Source organism: Pomacea canaliculata, linkage group LG6 (genome assembly GCF_003073045.1).
Source record: "Pomacea canaliculata isolate SZHN2017 linkage group LG6, ASM307304v1, whole genome shotgun sequence".
Lineage (NCBI taxonomy): Eukaryota > Metazoa > Mollusca > Gastropoda > Architaenioglossa > Ampullariidae > Pomacea > Pomacea canaliculata.
The window spans coordinates 11400297-11415402 of record NC_037595.1 but is presented as its reverse complement, the minus strand read 5'-3'; the positions used below and the strand labels follow the sequence as shown (position 1 = coordinate 11415402).

The 15106-nt window shown below is 40.2% G+C and overlaps 2 protein-coding genes across 2 annotated transcripts; both read right to left on the bottom strand.

Annotated features, from left to right (window-relative positions):
* Positions 1–3766: 3766 nt before the first annotated feature.
* LOC112566207 (tripartite motif-containing protein 45-like) lies at positions 3767–8761 on the bottom strand. Its single transcript, XM_025242228.1, has 4 exons — positions 8019–8761; positions 6343–6756; positions 5666–6236; positions 3767–5165 (listed from the first exon to the last, which is right to left on the bottom strand). The coding sequence occupies exons 1-4, from the start codon at positions 8403–8405 to the stop codon at positions 4759–4761; spliced, it is 1779 nt and encodes a 592-aa protein (XP_025098013.1). The 5' UTR covers positions 8406–8761; the 3' UTR covers positions 3767–4758.
* Positions 8762–10441: 1680 nt separating this feature from the next.
* Positions 10442–14449, bottom strand: LOC112566208 (tripartite motif-containing protein 45-like). Its single transcript, XM_025242230.1, has 4 exons — positions 14046–14449; positions 13107–13514; positions 12421–12991; positions 10442–11734 (listed from the first exon to the last, which is right to left on the bottom strand). The coding sequence occupies exons 1-4, from the start codon at positions 14358–14360 to the stop codon at positions 11328–11330; spliced, it is 1701 nt and encodes a 566-aa protein (XP_025098015.1). The 5' UTR covers positions 14361–14449; the 3' UTR covers positions 10442–11327.
* Between the last annotated feature and the right edge of the window lie 657 nt (positions 14450–15106).

Genomic DNA, 15106 nt, shown 5'->3' with positions numbered 1-15106 from the left:
CTTGCCTAGTCAAGGTATGGGATAAGTTGTCTTTTCTTGCTTTGGCCATCTCCCTGTCCGCAAAGAATGGTGTGAAATGATGTAATATTTGGTTAGAAGTAATGATGATGGAAGAGTTGTGGTTGTTGTTGTAATAGTGATAAAGTTCAATACGAATATTCATTAGACAAGTATAAATTTCAGGAATTACCTGGATGAGGAATTACCAAGGAGGAGAAGGAATTATCGAAAGAAGGAAGACGACTGGAAGAGGAACGTCAGCAGTCAGGTGTGTCTACCCAGTCAGCATCTACTGTTCGGAAGTTGGAAAGTGTAGTCGACATCAGTTCCTCTGGGACAAGGATACGTTCGACGTCAGCCTGGAGTACTGACCTCGTCAACCCCAGTGGCCACAGTTTACGAAGTTTCGAGGACTATTATTCATGGAAGTCTAGATGTGTGTGTAAGCATGAACGTCTCTGGACATCATCCGAACCGTAGGTGGAAATTTTGGGAACTCTGTTTAGTAAATATCCACAAGTTTGAAAATGTTAAATAGAATTGAAGTGTCTGATACACAGCCTGTGCTTGAACAAACAACACTGAAATGTAATAGATACATACGCGAAAGCTGGTCGTTCGGATATTTAGTTTAACGACATTGGAACCACCTGCGACAATCGTAAACGGCCTGAAGAAAACTCTGTTTTCTGGAGATGTGTTGTCGCGGCATTATGCTCCTCGAGGACTAACAAGGACTAAACTAACAGTGGTATACCGACACATGAATGTTATTGTTCTTAACTGTTTTTCCTCATTACAGACATGTTACAGCGCCAGAATATTGATGTTGGCTAATTATGTACGTTCACCGACTTCATTCAATGGTCTCGTTGGTGTACAGCAGAGCACCAGTGTGAAATGGGTATAACTCATTACTGTATAATTTAATTAAACGGCGTGGTTGGTACTAATGACACTTTCTGGCTGGTCTTATGACTGACAATATCGTGGATCATGCCAACGCACTTGGAAATGTTCATATAATTGATAATCTTACTATGGTGAGAGAGCAGTAGCCATAGTCACAAAAGTACTTGATATACAAGTTGGCTACAAAGATGTAAGTTCCAGTGACGGGGGCCGTGAAGACACCAGTGGCTGTATCATAGCCTCCAACTTCGTTAAGTCGACCACATCGAATATCACAGGATTTGCTGCCGTCACAACAGTATGTGCTCTCAGACGTACTCTAAATGAAACCAGTCTTGTTGCACTTTCTGTTAGTGACGTCACCTTACAGTGTAGGCAGATGCTGACGTCACACTGAGGACAGTGGAAATACAGCGATTGGCCAGCGTGACTCGGGCACTCTCTTGTCTTAACGACTCTGGAGGTGGCCTTGCCACCAGCACCGGGTAGGCTTTTTTCAAGCAAGTGTACCCTCAACTACTCGGGAGCAGAAGTAGTAAGGAAAATGTAAAATCCCTTGTGACAAGTACCTGCAGACTCAGACATGAGCACTGATACTTTTTTGGAAGACTTACGACACAAGGTGGAACGCTGTACACGGGGTATCAACTGTCACCTTTTACACACTGCGTCCTCTCGGGTGGCAGTAGATTAAGTTCTCAAACATGCAGTGAGCCCAGTTCTGCTAGCACGTACTCTGAAAGTTATCTCGCCTTCACAAACAGTAGGGATCAACGGTCCTACTCTTTACCGGATGAAGCACGCGCAATGTCGGTAAAACTGTTGCATTGTCATGCTTGGATTCTCATCAGTCAACCAGTTCGCGCTCCCAAAGGAGCACCTGCATGTAACATCCGTTTGTCTACTTGTGGTAAATTACTCAACCCAGGTAGCGAAACTAAATAGTGCAAGTATGCTTAAAAGAGAAATAAAAATTAAAATGAGTTAATTAAGATACAACGAGCTGGGTGTCCGATGTTATTTAAACAAAGGATCTTTGGTGGTAATTTGTCACTTTAGTATCAAAGGTCCAAATTTTGATGTAATAATTAATTGTAATGTCAGTATTATTAATCCTTTACTTTATTCTCTTTCCAAAGTAATGAGCAAAGCAGAATTAAAACTGTCAGTCTGGGATTTGCTTCATTTGCTTTTGTGTCAATGTGTTTAAGTGTTGTATATTAACTTTAACTGACTACAGATGCATTTATTCGTTTATCGTAAATATTAAAATATATAGAATTTAAGAAATGAAAGAATCCATTACAAAAATCAATGAGGAGCAAAATCGACCAAGAACAGTAATCCCGAAAAGTAAAATCGTATGGAGAAAAGTTATCTCCCTTATCCAAAAGTCGCAGTATTGCCTCGTCATTTTCTAGCTGTAACATTTGATATGACACAAGATAATCAAATATGAAAGAAATACTAGACAATTTCAGACAAAACAGGTATTCCATTTATTTAATTTGGATAGAATATAAAATCAATTTGTCTTTCATTGTCAAGATGAGTAAATGTGAACTTTTACAAAAATTTCACTCATAGAAATAATTTAAAACAAATCAGTGCAAAGGTAGTATAAAAACAGAGCTTTTTCTACATTCTACAATGCAGTGAAAGGAAACACTTCTATTTCTTATGTGACTTTTCCACGGAAATGGCTAGGACAGGAAGGAAACAAATATTATATAGGAGTGAGACGATAATGTCAGCCCCTTTATAATCACTGTCTAGTGTTCTAATCACAGCAACCTTCAGAGTATCACTGAGACTTTTGGTGTTCGAATTTCCCTCCCGTGTCCGTATTTTGAAACTGTTTAATTAACTAAAGCATCTGATGATATTTAGAAGTTACAGCCAGTGCTAAAGTAAGGTAGTATTTGAAACCTTGAAAGCCTCTACTTGTCCTTAGATATGGTTCACTTGTAACACTTTATAGGTCAAAGCGAAGGAAATGAAACAATTGTTCTGATTTGCGTATTGTCTGGTAGGCCCTTTTAACAAGTTCGACTACAACTACTCGGGAGAAACATGAATAAGTACAGTAAGTAAAATGTAAATGCACCGGAGACGAGTACCGGCAGACTCAGACATGCGAAGGCACTTTTTTGTTAAGACTTGAAAGTAATGACTCATGTTTCGCTGCACACTGGTTGTCAAACTATTCCAGTTGTTTTCTCAACAATCAACCAATTCGCTCTCCCAAACACGCACCTGCCTTTCAACATTCGATTGTCCACCTGTGGTAAATGACTTGACAAAGGCAGTGTGACGAAGTGCGCACCACAAAGTGCAGGTAAATTAAAGAGCGAGTATTATATTAAAGTAAAATGTGAGTTAGCTAATGAACTAGTTGAGCGATATCTATATTTAAAAAAATAAAAAAAACGCTTTTAAAAAGTGACGGTGGGCTTTCAGCTCGAAATTTTTATGTGTTAATTAATTTAAATGTTGTTTTCATCATTAAACTTTGTTGACTTCTCTCTTTCTAGTCATGACAAAAAGCATTCAAAACTTTCGGTTATGAGTTTACTTTTCTTTGTGACAAGGGATTATATGTTGTGTATAAACTGAAACTAGAACTACAGAGCCATTCATTTGTTTCTCGTAAAAAAAATTAGTACATAAGTGTTGAAGAGAAGAGAATCCATGACAAAAATCAATAAGGGAAAATATATTGTGGGCCAACAGTTATCTCCCTTTTTAAAGAAAATAGTTACAGTGTTTTTAACAGACATTTTCTTACTGTAACATTTCACACAACACACGGCAATCAAATATGAAAGGAAACACAAGACACCATTTCAGACAATATAGACACTCTGTTTATTAAACTTTTAATAAATATAAAATCAAATCAGTTTATGAATCCGTATAATAAAATAATTTTAATTCTAAACCCAAGAAAACTATTTTCATATGCTATATTTAAATTGCCTTAAGGATAAGAAGAAACAAAATAATTAAATGCCTAACGAAATATGGTTAAGATTTCTATGTAAATCTCACGAGGTTTCTAAGGCAACTACTAATTAAAGCTGCCGCTTTACTTACGACATAGGCAGATATCAGTGAGGTTACAGGGTTAACAGATTAATACTCTGGGGTAAATAGGAAGATTAAAATTTGTTTGAGAAACCAATAACAGTGGTTAGTTTTGTAAGAACTGTTAGTACGTATGAACATATTGGGTCTGGGTTATTTATTAAAGGGGACAACATTTCTTTCTACAAATCGGAGATAATTCAAGATTCGAGTTAAAAAAAAAAATTTTTATTAGGCTAAAATTAAATACGCAAACATTAAAAAATATTCAGCTCAGTTATATAAGAATAGAAGATTATTTATTATTTAAAATGGTTCCCTAATCCGAGTGCTATTGCAAAGAGTAAAGACATTTCTCGGGAAAAGTTATCTCTAGTTTAGCGCATTTTTCCTGTGATGAGGAAGACATGTAAGAGTTAACCATAGAAATGCTTTAAATATTTCAAGTACAACGTGTCGCGATTATGTGCAAATGATTGATTTCATTAATGTAGCAAAAGGTTTATTGTTTGTGGTCATTTTTATTTGTCTCTCAACATCAAGATAAGATGCAGACTTTTATTTAATTTCACTAGTCAAATATAAATATGAGTTCAATGATAATGTAAAAGAACTTTGACATCTTATCAACCCTTTTATTGAAATATTAATGGTGGTATGTCGACACATGAATGTAGTTGTTCTGAACAGTTTTCCTCATTACAGAGATGTTACAGTGCCAGAATGTCGATGCTGGCTCATTGTGTGTGTTCACTGACTTCATTCAGTGCCTGGGTTGGCGCACAGCAGAGCACCAGTGTAAAATGTGTGTAACCCATAATTGCATAGTGTGAACTGCGTGTTTGGTACTAAAGACACTTTCTGGCCGGTCTTAAGGCTGACAATATCGTGGATCATGCCAACTTTGTTTGAAACGTTCATATAATTGATGTTCTTACTGTCTATGGAGAGAGAGATGTAGCCACAGCCACTCGCATAATGCTGGTTAAACAAGTTGGCTACAAAGATGTAAGTTCCAGTGATGGGGGCCGTGAAGACACCAGTGGCTGTATCATAGCCTCCACCTTCGTTGAAGTCGACCACATCGAATATCACAGGGTTTTCTTCCGTCACAGTAGTATCTGCACTCAGACGTACCCTAAATGAAACCAGTCTTGTTGCATTTTCTGTCAGAAGAAAAAAGACATGTAAAATACTTTTTTTGTTCACGGGGAAGATATGCGTTTTATTTGCTAAAAATTCAAGCGTGTTTGTGCGTTTCCTTGTGTGTATGTGTGATTAATACATGCGTTTATTATATTACAATATATAATGCACTAAAGATTGTAAAGAGCTTAAATCAAGATAATACTGCTCAAAGTTTTGGTAACCACCACCAAATTTTGTACAAAGACAGAGGTTTGAAACAAAAACATTGATGACAGCCAGATTGACAGATAGAATACACAAAACTTAGTAGATAATCAAGCTTTAACATTAGTGGACATAAAAAATATCGTAATGAGCTCTGTTCTATAATTTGCGCTGTAGTGCATCAATACATTAAAACCACTGAAGAAGATTTCCATCAATCCTACTTATACTTTTTCTTCAATCATATCATACTCACAGACAGCCTATCAAAGAATCTAAGAAATATTGTGACTTCAACATTTGTTCCTCTTACGTATCATGGTCCTCGTGTTGATCTTCGAATCCTCCAGTGACTGGATCATTGCCAAAACGTTCTCTGAGAGTTCTCTTATGGACATCACCACCATCTTGTTCTGCTTGTCCTGGTCCTGTCCCTCTTGTCTGCCCACGAAGTCTCGTACCTGGTCTAGCTGCACGGCCTTGTCGTCTGACCTGCACCTAAAGAAGGTCACGTGACCCTCCTTGTTGCCCCGTTGACGGTATCGGGTGAGCGCGTCGTCGTCTAGCAGCGCCGCCTGCAGCTCTGATTTGTGCAGCACGATGTCGGCGTCGGCGTCGGTGTGACAGGAAGAGGCCGCACGCGTCACGAGGCGAGACAGCAGCTGTTTGGTGTCACGCGCCACAATCCGCTCCGCCTCCATCTCCTTCAGTGCTGCACGCTGCACACACTCCAACTCCTCTAGCGCCTCGTCACGTGCGCGGGTCACCCACGTCACCAAGGCTTCGTATCGTGACGTCACGTTTGACAACATTTCCTGCTTCTGTCGGGATAACTCTAGCGTGTCGCGCTCCAGACGACCCAGTACAGCCTCTAACACTTGTATCTAGACACAAGAAAGACATTCAAATATTTCCCATGTCAAGAGGTCAGATTAGAATAGTCAGATAATGTTAATAAGATTATCTAAAACTGTTATAGAACAGACTCACCTGCTGGTTTGCAGTCACAATAAGTCTGTTCACCTCTCCTTTGGCTCGTGTGACAGCCGCCATAAAATCTTCTGTAGCGTGACCTTCGTGTGACGTCAGCTTACAGTGCAGGCAGATGCTGACGTCACACTGACGACAGTGGAAACACAGCGATTGGCCAGCGTGACTCGGGCACTCTCTTGTCTTCATGACTCTGGAGGTGGCCTTGCCAGCAGCTCCGCCATCGAGAGGTCGCACGTGATGACCTTGCGCATGGATGGCGTGCAGACGACTGCATCGGGAGCACATCTTGTGACGACAGTCTCCGCACTCATGTGTCGCTGTCTCGCGGCTGCCGTCCTCACACGTGTCACACTCCACAGGTAGGTCTAGACTGGCGTCAGGTTCATCATCACAGTCCAAGTAGAAGTTGGTCTGAAATAGGTGAGATGGACACTTGGTCTGCCTGCTCTCTAGATGTAATATTTATTTACTTTAGCAAAATGTTGCTATCGTTGTTGCTTCCTTTTATGATAGAGTTAGGGTACAAAGTAAATTATTTCACAAAATATAAATTATATCCAAATCGATAAAGTATGACCAAACACATGAGGTTTAAGATTAAGAACCTCTTCATGTTATTGCTACAAAAGTGTTCAAGATAAGGGTTACCTTTGGGTGCACATATTTATTTAATTTTTAACTGATATGAAAACAGATCAATGTCAGGACCGAAAAAGGTATTAATAATAAAAATAGAAGAGCATTTGTCAGGGAAAGGAGTATGCATGAGTATAAAATGTTGTAGCAATATTGACACACATGATTACACGTACATGTCAAGGTTATAGATGGCGTGATGCTAACACTTTACGCTAGAAAATTTTTCTGGAAAGGAAATAGATGAATAAGCTAAATCTTTTAAATTGTTGTTAATAAAAGATAAATGATGAATAGGATTAATCTTTAAGATCCTACAAAAATTAAACATTGACTGAAAAACAATGCAAAAATAGGAAGACGAAAGTTTTATGAGTTTTGTAGTGATCCTTTTTGGTTACAAGTGTAGTTCCTCTATTAGTATTCAAACTGAGTAAAGATATTTTTCTCTGTTGTTTTTGGTAACTTGACAAGAGTCCAAAAATGTAGAATAAACATTTATGTCTTTTTTAGTAACTCTGTATTTTCAATGCAAGAGTATAAAAGCGTGGAATGAGAGAAGTTATTAACACTGTAGGTAATGGATGTACAAGGTGTAGTTCACAGTGTACTTTGCAAACATACAGGACTCGTAATTCAATAGAGCACCACTGTGTTCCTCGTTATCTTCTTTGCGGGTCTCCAATTGTTTTGTTGAACAGAAGCTTAAAAAATTTAGTCCTTAAAGCGAGCAAAAATAAAATGAAATATTTAAGAGGAAGAAAGAGAGAGAGAGAAGAGAGTGGCTTGGAGGATAGAATAAATAAAGCAACAAGACTTGGAAGAGGTTTGATTAAATGTTATCATGTTTTTGCCACAACAAGTATAAGGGTAAGATTCTGGAAACTTTGTGGTTAAACTTTGATCAATATTCTTTGCTGCAGAATCTTACAATAATACTTGGTTACCACTTCATACGTTAACTTATAGCAGGATACAACTTGGGAGAAACTGAAGGAAGGTCATAAACGGACAAAGTAGATCTTCGTGTGACTCACCTGAAACTGACTCACTCCACCTGCGGGGACAGGTATAGAGACACGGCATGTAGGACACTGAAACGTCACTTCCTTGTCTTCTTCCTCCTCTCCACTATCATCATTTTTGTCTTCTTTCTTTTGTTCAGGATTTGTTTCCTTCTCAGTAACTTCTATGTTCTGCTTGTTCTCTTCACACGTTTTCTTTGTGTCTTTGACTGGACTGTCGTCTGCGTGTGAAGCTGATTTCTTGGACGTTGCGGTGACGACGATGTTCTCCAGACACGACAGACAGAAGGTGTGAAAACATGGCAGCAGCTTGGGAGTGCGACCACGATAGGACTCCATGCACAGACTGCAGGACAAACGCAAATCGGAGCCCCGCTTGTCATGTCGTCCAGTCGCCATTTGTATGTAGTAATTGAAACCCCCTGCCTGTCCTTAAATGTGGTAAACTTGTAACAATTAATAGTTGAAAACGATACAAATGAAACGATGATTCTGATTCCCGTATTGTCGGGCAGGCCTGTTCAAGCAAGTGTAACCACAACTACTCGGGAACGGCAGTACAAAGGAAAATGTAAAATCCCTTGTGACAAGCACAAGCAGACTCAGACATGCGCAGTGACAGTTACTACACAAGAGGTAACGCTGCACACGGGGTATCGACTGTCACACTTTCCACACTGCGTCTCTCTCGGGTGGAGGGAAGGGAAGTCGATTAAGTTACAAACATTCATTCAGCCAAGATCGTCTACCACGTACTGTATGTTATCTCGCCTTCACAAATCGCATGGACCAACGGTCTCACCCTTTACCGGATGCTTAGCACACACACTGTCGTGTACACGAAGCCAACTGACATGAGTTTGTTTCAGTTCACAGGGAGGAAAGCGAACTAGAGTAATCCCGGTCATGGGCTAGTGAACACTTATAATAAGGGTCTGCGTGTGTGATACGTTCAAGCTAGGGTATTTATCATGAGGTAGTGAAATAACCGGGCAACGTCTTTACGGTTATGACTAATGACGGCTCTATATGTCTGCCTGTACGGTTGATCCAGGAAAGAGGATGGAATATGTAAAGAATATCATGGTGAGGGCATGTAGAGTGGGGTGACATGTGTAGAGTTGCCCCTGTGTTCTCCCTCGTGGAAAGCATGGAAATCGTGGGTCCTCGAAGTGGATGCGATTCGTGCCTTGCTCACTCGTGTGGACAGGGGTGGGTATTTAAAGACCACCATGAATGGTTTGTGTCTGTTTGCAGATATGACATATAGGAGATTTAAACCTAACCTGTACATTTCAGCTTCCTAAACGAATCCTTTAATTCAGTGATGCCCAACCTTTTTTGGCCTGCGGGCCATATCCATTTCGGACAGCCGTGTCGCGGGCCACTTCACCGCAAAAATACAAAAAGGAAAAAAAAATAGAGCAGATACCATTTTTTATTAGAAACAAGTTGTACTTACCATTAATTATGTACTAATTAGTGGGATATTTGAAGTTGTTTTCCCGAAACCAACTTCTGAATGTCCGGCTGCATCGTAGAGACACCAAGTCAGAGCACTGAATAGAAATGTTCGTCCATTGAAAAAAGATTGGGAAACGCCCCTACGTGGGGATAAATACTTCTTCTTCCTTTTTTTTTTTTTTTTCGTTTTTTTAAGGTTTTCTTTTATTACTAACATGCCGATTTCCTGCACTGTGGGCAGAAGTTTCGCGGGCCGGATATGGCCCGCGGGCCGTAGGTTGTGCATCTCTGCTAGCAAAATACGTGATTTGCACCTGCGATCAACGGGCGCCGCTAACAGTGTGCTACGTCACGTGGCTGCAACAGTCGAAACAGTCAAGCGGCGACTGCTGCTCTCGTTTGGCCACGTGACCCGACAGGACACTTTGTCGAATACTGTTATTCAAAGTTCTTTGGATAAGGTCCGACGCCGCGAAGAGGAGAGGAAGATCTGGCTTACGAACTTGAAGAACTTATCGTCCTGTGAGTGGAGGGCCTTGTAGTCTGCTACCTGTATCCATGTGCTCACCCCAGCGACCAACGACCGATCCCAGTCGAGGGACGAAGAAATGAAACGAAAGCAATGGGGAAAACTGTTTCATTGTCATGCTGGTTTTCTCAACAATCAACGAGTTCGTGCTACTGCCTCTAACGTTCGTTTGTCTCTTTGTGGTAAATTACTCGACCCAGGTAGTGAGACTAGTGAGAATAGTGCAGGTATGTTAAAAAGAGAAATAAAAATTAAAATGAGTTATTTAAGAGACAACGAGTATGGTGTCCGATCTTCTTTAAACGATGGGCCTTTAGTGGTAATTTGTCACTTTAATATTACAGGTCCAAAATTATTTAAATAGTGTCCGTATTACTCATCCTTTCTTGCATTCTCTCTTTCCAAAGTCGTGACAAAACCGTATTAAAACTGTCAGTCTTGGATTTGCTTCATTTGCTTTTATTTGAGGCAAAATATTTAAATGTTGTACCTAAACTTTTAACTGACTACAGATAAATTCATTCGTTTATCATTAATGTTCAAATCTTTACAATTAAGGAAATGAGAAAACCTTTACAAAAGTCAATTAGGAGCAAAATCGACCAAGAACAGTAACCATGAAAAAAAAATCGTATGGAGAAAAATTATCTCCCTTATCAAAGAAACACAGTATTTCTTAGTCATTTTCTTGTCATTTTCTTTCTGTAACATTTGATATGACACAAGATAATCAAATATGAAGGAAATACTAGACATCATTTCAGGCAAAATAGATATTTCGTTTACTTAATTTTGAAAGACTGTAAAATCAAGATAGGTGATCGGTATGTTAATTAAAATAATTTTAATTCTAAACACATGGAAATAAATTTCACGTACTATAGTTAACTTTGCTTAAGCATCTTAAGTCCAAGAACTCTGGCACAACAAGTGGGTTATATTTGCATGAAATATTTAAACATCGAATTGTCGGATGCCTGACCAAATAAAGGGGAGACGTCTGTGTGTGTAAAAGTCAGCAGGTTGCTATGACAACGCCTTATGTAAGCTGACGCTTTACTTGTGACCAAAGCAGACGTCAGTGACGTCACGTGTTTCAAAGAAGAATACTATTGGCCACAAGGGATTGTGGAAATTGTTTGAGAAACGAGTATCAGCGGTTACTTTTGTAAGTCTGTCAGCAGGTGTGAAATTGTTCGTTTTAGGTTATGAACTGAAGGTTGAGACATGTCTTTCTGCAGATCACAGGTAATAAACAGTTTCTGTATTTACAGACATGTTACAGTGCCAGAATGTTGATGTTGGCACATTGTGTGTGTTCACTGACTTCACTCAGTGCCTGGGGTGGCACACAGCAGAGCACCGGTGTAAAATGTGTAACCCTCATTTTTGTTTAATGTGAACTGTGTGTTTGGTACTAATGACACTTTCTGGCCGGTCTTAAGGCTGACAATATCGTGGATCATACCAACGTTGTTTGAGATGTTCATATAATTCATAATCTTACTGTCTATGGAGAGAGAGCAGTAGCCACAGCCACTTGCAGTCACCTGGTTATACAAGTTGGCTACAAAGATGTAAGTTCCAGTGACGGGGGCTGTGAAGACACCAGTGGCTGTGTCATAGCCTCCACCTTCGTTGAAGTCGACCACATCGAACATCACAGTATTTCCTGCCGTCACATTGATGTTTACACTTCGCCGTACTCTGAATGACACCGGCCTTATCGCATTTTCTGTTAGAAGACAACAGTGACATGTGATAAAACGAGTTAGTGGAAAATATTACATCCGTAAGAATTCCGTGCGTGTGTGCGTAAAGGAATGAGTTGTGTTGTGCGTGTATAGTTTATAGTGCCTATAAGGTAGTTTACAGCTAGTTGTAATATTATTAACAACAACAACAACATCACAAAGTACCATTGGTCCACTGGGAGTCAGTCACTTTAAGAAGACGTCGAGATCACCGATAGAGACTGACTATGGCTATACATTATTTGTCTTAAGTTTCAATGTATATGGTCATAACACTGAGGCATTGTATTCGTCCAATTTTACAGTACTACACGAGTATTTTTTTTTCTTTTTTATTGTTGTGTCTTTGTAGCAATAAAGTTTATTTCTAAGATCGATGGCTAGATGTAAAGAAGAATAAATTTTGCTTATTCTGTTACCCTCACAGATAAGGATTTGTTATTTGTCATTTGTCTCTCTTGTAAGGACTTGGTCTTTTAAAGCATCGTGATCGTGTTCATCTTCAAATCATTGAGTTCCTTAGTCATTGCTACAGCTCTCTAAGATATCAAAGTCACTTTGACAATATATGAAGGTCACTGAAAATACTGATTTAAGTACAAGATGTAAGTTATTTCATTTCAAAATTTAGACCTATGTCGCACACAGCAATATTCCTTCTACATACCTATCATTCTAGTGATGTTCATCCCCAAATCCTCCATTGACTTGGTCATCGTCACAGCTTTTTCTGAGAGTTCTCTCATTGACATCACCGCCATCTTGTCCTGCTTGTCCTGGTCCTGTCCTTCCTGTCTGCCCACGAAGTCTCTCACCTGGTCGAGCTGCACGGCTTTGTCGTCTGACCTGCAGGTGAAAAAGGTCACGTGACCCTCCTTGTTTCCCCGTTGACGGTATCGGGTGAGAGCGTCGTCGTCCAGCAGCGCCGCCTGCAGCTCTGATTTGTGAAGAACGATGTCGGCGTCGGCGTCGGCGTGACAGGAAGAGGCCGCACGCGTCACGAGGCGAGACAGCAGCTGTTTGGTGTCACGCGCAACAATCCGCTCGGCCTCCATCTCCTTCAGTGCTGCACGCTGCACACACTCCATCTCCTCCAGCGCCTCGTCACGTGCACGAGTCGCCCACGCCACCAACGCTTCGTATTTGGAAGTCACGTTTGACGTCATTTCCTGTTTCTGGCGGGATAACTCTAGCGTGTCACGCTCCAAACGACCCAGTACAGCTTCTAGCACTTGGATCTAGACAGAAGTAGCACACACAGGAACACAATTAAAGATTTTATTTCATTCTTTTATTTATTTAATTTTTTTATTTTTTTATTTTATTTTTTTTTATTTGGTTGGAACCACTCACCTGCTGGTTTGCAGTCACCATAAGTCTGGTCACCTCTCCTTTGGCTCGCGTGACAGCCGCCATAAAATCTTCTGTGGCGTGACCTTCGTGTGACGTCAGCTTACAGTGCAGGCAGATGCTGACGTCACACTGACGACAGTGGAAGCACAGCGATTGGCCAGCGTGACTCGGGCACTCTCTTGTCTTCACGACTCTGGAGGTGGCCTTGCCAGTAACACCGGCCTCCAGGGGTCGCACGCGATGACCCTTAGCAAACATGGCGTGCAGACGACTGCATCGGGAGCACATCTTGTGACGACAGTCTCCGCACTCGTGTGTCGCTGTCTCGCGGCTGCCGTCCTCACACGTGTCACACTCCACAGGTAGAGTCACATCTGACGAGTCATTAAAGTCCACGTAGAAGTTGGTCTGAAAGATATCCAAACTTAGCAATCTAGTTGTTTATCTTTGTGATGAACAAAGTTCTTTTATATCGATTAAAGATTACACTCCTTTTTTTCTTTATTAAGTATTAATTACGCGCTTAAATGTACATAAATCATCAATAAAAAATGTTTTTATAGTGACAGGGTATGAATTCTTTAAGCAGAACCCTACAATAAATCAACATTGTTTTCTTGCCTATGTGATCATTTATCTACATCCCTTTTATTCTTTATTCTTTAAAAACAAAACCTTATTTTAGAATTTGCTTTAGGACAACATTGTTTCAAATAATCAGGGCACTGCATTTTGTTGACTGCCATGGATCTGATTCACCTAGAACGGTCTCATCTTAAATTGTCTCATGCCAACTCACCTGAAGAAATTTTTAACCTTGAGAAAGTGGGCTGAAGGTAAGAATCAGTCTGACAGAACCTGTAAGTATTAACAAATGAATATGCAATCATGACAACGCTAGCCCAGGCCTTTGTGTTCTTTTTTCCGTTAGTGACTCACCTGTAACTGACTTACTCCACCCTCAGGCACAACAACGGAGGCACGGCACGTCGGACACAGGAAGGTCTTTGTTTTGCTTTGTTCCTCATCTATGACGGCATCTTCTCCACTCTTCTTGTCTTCATCTGCGTTTGTTTCGTCTGAGAACGATTTTGTGGAAGCTGCTGCAGCAGCCATGGTTTCCAGACACGGCAGACAGAAGGTGTGAAAACATGGCAGCAGCTTGGGGGTGCGACCACGATAGGACTCCATGCACAGACTGCAGGACAAACGCACCTCACTGGAGTCTGGAGTTTGATATCGCCCAGTCGCCATCTTGTCTTTAAAATCTCGGTTGTGATGTGGTAATTATATTTTGGTGTCAAATATGATTTTTGCGGCAAAAACTACGTCCGACTAGCTCCCTTCGCTAAAAAAGACTAAAGTGTGATGATATGTGCGGGAAATAGGTCGAAAAGGGGCGGATAATTTGGACATGCGCAGTGATTTGTTTTTGATAGTAATTTTTATCTGCCTGTCGTGAAGGTTACAGTTTCATTGATACTTTTTGATTGATAATTGTATAATACAGTCAGCAACGTGCTCCTGATGATAAGTTTCCTTTTCTCTACTCCTAAAGAAGACTGTACTTTCACTTTTGCTTTTGCTTGATGTATCAGTTCAGATCCCATTACTGAGGTACCAGACATAAAAAACCTTGGGTCTTTAATTGATTTTAAAAGTAAGTCTTCAGATTTTATCTTGTCGTCTGCTTTTGTGTTTTATCTCTAATTGTCCCTTAAGGTGAACATAGTTTAGTGATTTGTGGTTTCTCAACTTGTGGTTTTCATATGGTCCAGACTATCGCAGTCACATTAATCAGAGTGATAAAGAATACTTCGGAATATTCAGTGAGAACGTTTGGCAGCAAATATTTTATCAATGGCTGCACATACCTGGATATAGATTAGATTTCGCATTGCCGCGTGAGGTGTAAAGTATATCTTTTATCAATTGTGCTGATACCATATATACCCACTTTAGCGTGACAATGACGATTAACACTTTTCAGATAATTAAGA